Below are 4484 nucleotides of genomic sequence, written 5' to 3'. Positions count from 1 at the left end.
CCCAGGGCCACCTTTGCCCTGGGGCACCCAGACGGCGGCACAGCGCCCGCACCCAGACACTGCCTGTGTTCACGGCACAGCAGGCCCAGGGCGGCGCGGGGGCGAGTGCTGCCCTTTCTGGCCCACACAAGGGGCATTGAGGGCTGGGTGTGGGCAGAGCTGGGCCCCATGCAGCACCTCGTGTGTCCCACCGTGTCCTGCTGCCCACACTGCTGTGTGCAGGAACCAGGGTCGGTGCCCTGCATTGGTGCTCAGGGGAGCAGCTGAAGGCTGTCCTGGAGGAGGGAGGTGACAGAGCGATATCAAGAGTCAGAATTGCTGAGGTTTGTGCCCATCGCAGCAAACACCGTGCAGGGGAGGTGGGGCCCAGGCTTTCCTCAGCAGCGTTAGGCTTACAGTTGGACTCGATGATCTTGAGGGTCTTTCCCAAACTAAAGGACTCAGTGATTTGCACCTGCCTCTGCCCCCTCGGAGCTCCCACAGACACCACCCACCCCGGGCCGGTGCCCGCTGCGCCAGGGATGAACATCTGATGCTGCTGAATGCGTTCCAGGGCACAGGGCCAGGGCTCCCTTGGCAGTGGCACCAGCCCTGGGCCGTGCCCCGAGCCAGCAGCTGCTGCTGTCCTCAGTCCCGCCCGGGAAATTATTTATTTGCTGAAGAATGGCTTTTCCCTGCTCCAGTGCTGAGGGACATCCTCGGTTACCAGGAACAAATAAACAGTGGGAGTCTCCGAGGCCCTGATGCCCTGCAAACACTGGTGCTAGCCCCAGGGCTGGTGGTGGCAGCTGCGCGGGGTCAGCGTGGGGAGCAGAGGGTCCCCAGGACAGGGCTGCAGGCCGTGTGGGGCTGGAGGGGACCCTGGCAACCCCTCCCTTTGGAGACCAGCAGGGCTGGAGAGCCCTGAGAGCAGAGGCTTCTGCCAGGGAGCTGGGGCAACACAGCCATTCTCGCTGACTGGTAACGGGGGAACCAGCACAGACTGTTGGAGACACCAGGACAGGCTCTCACTGCAGCAACAAGCATCTTCTCCACCTGTGCCGCGGAGGACGCTCATCACTGCACCTCTGTGTCCACCCAGACAATCAGTGTGCTGTTCCTGGTCACTCAAAGGGCTGCTTGTCCGTGGGATGTCTCCTGGAACAGTGCAGGGCAGTTCTGATGGAAGGGCCGGACCAGTCGGTTTTGCCACTCGGCCACGGGTGGATGGAGTAATTCAGCCCCAGGATTTAGTGTGGTGCCAGAAACCTGTTCACCTCCTCAGATGGCTGCTGTGGGCTGTGCACAAACTGCAGTCCGAGCTGGTCTCCCACTTGACTGTGGGGATGGCTCCTGGGCACAGTCCCAGCTTCCCAGAGAAGGATCTGGCCAGGCACCTACTCCCCCTGACAGCTGAGCACTGTGCCAGTTCCCAATCCTGAGGGAGCTGTCCTGCTCAGAGACAGGAGTGCCCTGTGCCCCAGCCCCATGCCAGCGGCAGGACAGGCCGAGGTGGCACTGAGCCGAGCCCTCTCCATTCTGTTCCCTACTCAGATGTGCACAGAAAAGCTTTGAAAACACAACAGATTGTAACAGAAATCCCTGCTAGACACTTGAGCAGTTGTACAAATAATCTACCTCCAAAAGGGCTTCGCTCTGAGCAGGCAGAGCACTGGAGACTCCAGAGCCTTCCAATCAGCACCATTCGGTGCCACAGTGCCTCGTAGGGCTGTAGGCAACACCCTCCTGAATTTGGGATGCTCACAAGCATCAGCTTCAAGCTGCTGTTCCTCTTGACCCTTAGGAACGATGCTGATGTCCAAACTTGCCACTTGATGGATGTTCAGTGCCCAGTAATTAGTGTTTTTTCCCCTCCCTTGATTCCCGCCATGCTGTGACTGACTACACCCAGTAGCACGTCAGGGATCTGTGTTGTGATCCGATCCTTTGGACAGCACACCCTCCCTTGGCAGCATGACTGCTCCCGTGGCTGGGGTGGAAGGTGACATCTGGAGCACACCCTGGCATTGTTACCAGTCTGTGCAGGGCAGCACAGGGCACACACCTCTCCCAGGAGGAGCCCAAACACAGCCAGGCACGATTCAGGCTCCTGGGATGGCGGTATGTGGATTTGGCATTCTCACAGCACTGTGCTCCTGCTTCTGGGGGCCCTGTGTGCTGGGCAAGCAGCTCGTGCCCCCCGGAGCTGCTCACTGCTGGCCACAGCAGGATGTCTGGATTTGGGGATGCAAAACCATTTGTAACCCTGCCTGTCCCTGTGGGAGCACGGAGCGAGCCAAGGAGCCAGTTCCCACAGCAGCACGCTCCAGCAGCCTGGCCCAGAGCTCTGCCAGGACCACCCCCTTCCCTGCCAGGCACGTCCCAGCCCAGTGCAGCTCCAGAGACAGCCTGGGCACAGCTGGTGACATCACGGTGCCACCACCGCTCGCAATGCTGCCATGTATGGCAAACTGCACCGCACGAAGTCAGGCCTCCCTGGGTAAAACTTGGTTGAGGCTTAGAAACTCTTCCTTGAGTGAGCAGAATGAAGGTATTTTTTCCTAAATGGAATCTGGATCCAATCTGTGAACTCCCTGAAGGGTAGGGAATGTCTCATTTTCGAGTGCATTGGCCGCACTAACACAAACCATGAGAGCTGCAGCCCTCACGCTCCAGCAGCACTGAGGAACTCTTCCTCACAATCAGAACCAAAAAAGGCCTTTGGATTACAGCTCCAGCTTCCAGTCCCAGAGAACTCCACAGGGGACAAAGGCAAACTGTTTAACCCGTGCTGTGCCTTGCAGGTGGGAGCATGAGGCCCTGGGACTCCCGAGGTGACACCTCCAGCCTCAGCCCTTCCCTTGTCCTGTCTCCTGACCTCCCCAGTGTGCACACCAACACACAGAACATGGGCTCTCAAGCTACCCTCCAACGGGTTCTCTGGGCTATGAGCTGCGCAGAGAGCCACACCAGGTGCTGACAGAATCCTTCAGTTTCCACGAAGTTCCCTAAAACCTCTCAGCCAATTTGTTTGTACCTGTAAACACTTGAACTCCAGCACAACACAAAACTTTAAATATTTGCTCTTAAGCTACTGAAGTGATAAATATTGACTGCAAACATCTGTGAATCCTAGTGAAAACTTCCTTTTCTAATCATCTTCAGGTTAACCACTTTTTGCACCTTAAAATGAACCAACCTCACTACCTGCACTGCCTGCTCAGAAGGACATGAGCTGCCAGCTTGTGTTTCATCAGCAGTCACAGTTCAGACTCACTTCTGAGTCCTCCCATTTCCCTTCCCACAGCTCATGACTTCTGCCTGGCTCTCTCACCCCCCAGTGCCCAAGAACCATCAGGGACACGTCCAAAACAAACTCCCTTTAATGGTGCACAGGGAGCCAGCACTCCCTATGCCTTGATGGCATATTTCCTGGCCGGGTACAGACGCTCCTTTCGCTGCTGCTTCTTGGTCTTGAGGTGCTCCTCGTGCTTGTTGAGCCTGCGCCGCATGGCTCGAGTCTTCTTGGGCCGCAGGTCCAGGGGCTTGTACTTCTTGCCCTGTTTGCAAGGACACACAACATCAGCTCAGGACAGAGCTCGCGCCTCTGTGAGCTCACAGAGCCAAGCACTAGCAGCACTCTTCAAGCTTCTTTCCCTTGGGACTATCCTTCCAGCCTCGACGTTTAGAGGCCTTGTCTCCACTGGGAAACAGGAGCTGATCCTAACTTTGGCAGCACTTGTATCAGCTCTGACTCACGTTTAAGCAATGCCTAGCCCTACATGTTCCAGTTATCCAACACCTCTTGGAAAGTTCTTTTCTACCCTCATGACATGTAATTCAAACCCCAGGAATTAACATTCTCAAAATTACAGAAACTCATTGAATTAAAGAGCTTCTTGGTCACTGAGCATGATTAAAATTTAAATTAAGAGAGTATCTGCATTTCTGCAAACTGAATCCTCCAGGATGTTCACCACCCCAGCGAAGAGATGCTGAAGACTCTCTTGGCAACAGCAAACTCACACTGAGCTTACTTACAGAGAAACTTATATTTAAAAAGGAACCATGACCAGAAAATGTTAAGACTAAACACAAATGACCATTTCTCAATTGCGTTTTAAGCTTTGAAGTAGCAACCTACACAATCAGCTGCTTCCCTACCAAATCCAACTGCAAACAACAGGAGGCAAAAGGCCACTGTGGAAAGCATTTGGCCTTACCTTGTAGAACTTCCTCAGATTCTCCTTCTGGGTCTGGTTGATGACAGTGAGCACTCTGGCGATGGACTTGCGCACCACGCGGCTGTGGGGGAGAGAGAGCTGTGTCTGAGAACACTCTGCAGCTCACGGGTCTGCACCCAGGGCACAGACACGATGCGTGCTGCAACACGGCACAGCAACACCAACAAGCGCTGGAACATCTCAGCTTAACATCTCTGAGCGACTCTCAGGCTGCAGAGATCCATCCCGCAGCCCCCACCCTCAGCCCCGGCCCGCACTCAC

At 55.6% G+C, this 4484-nt stretch overlaps 1 protein-coding gene across 1 annotated transcript; it reads right to left on the bottom strand.

Moving 5' to 3' along the window:
* Positions 1–3344: 3344 nt before the first annotated feature.
* RPL35 (ribosomal protein L35) lies at positions 3345–4284 on the bottom strand (the record flags this gene model as incomplete). Its single annotated transcript, XM_009069853.1, has 2 exons — positions 3345–3539; positions 4203–4284. Coding segments are annotated over 2 exons (232 nt in total), but the record flags the coding sequence as incomplete, so codon positions are not given.
* Between the last annotated feature and the right edge of the window lie 200 nt (positions 4285–4484).

This window comes from Acanthisitta chloris, unplaced genomic scaffold, assembly GCF_000695815.1.
Source record: "Acanthisitta chloris isolate BGI_N310 unplaced genomic scaffold, ASM69581v1 Scaffold39272, whole genome shotgun sequence".
NCBI lineage: Eukaryota > Metazoa > Chordata > Aves > Passeriformes > Acanthisittidae > Acanthisitta > Acanthisitta chloris.
Note: the sequence above shows the minus strand (reverse complement) of the source record. Positions and strands in the feature narration are given on the sequence as shown.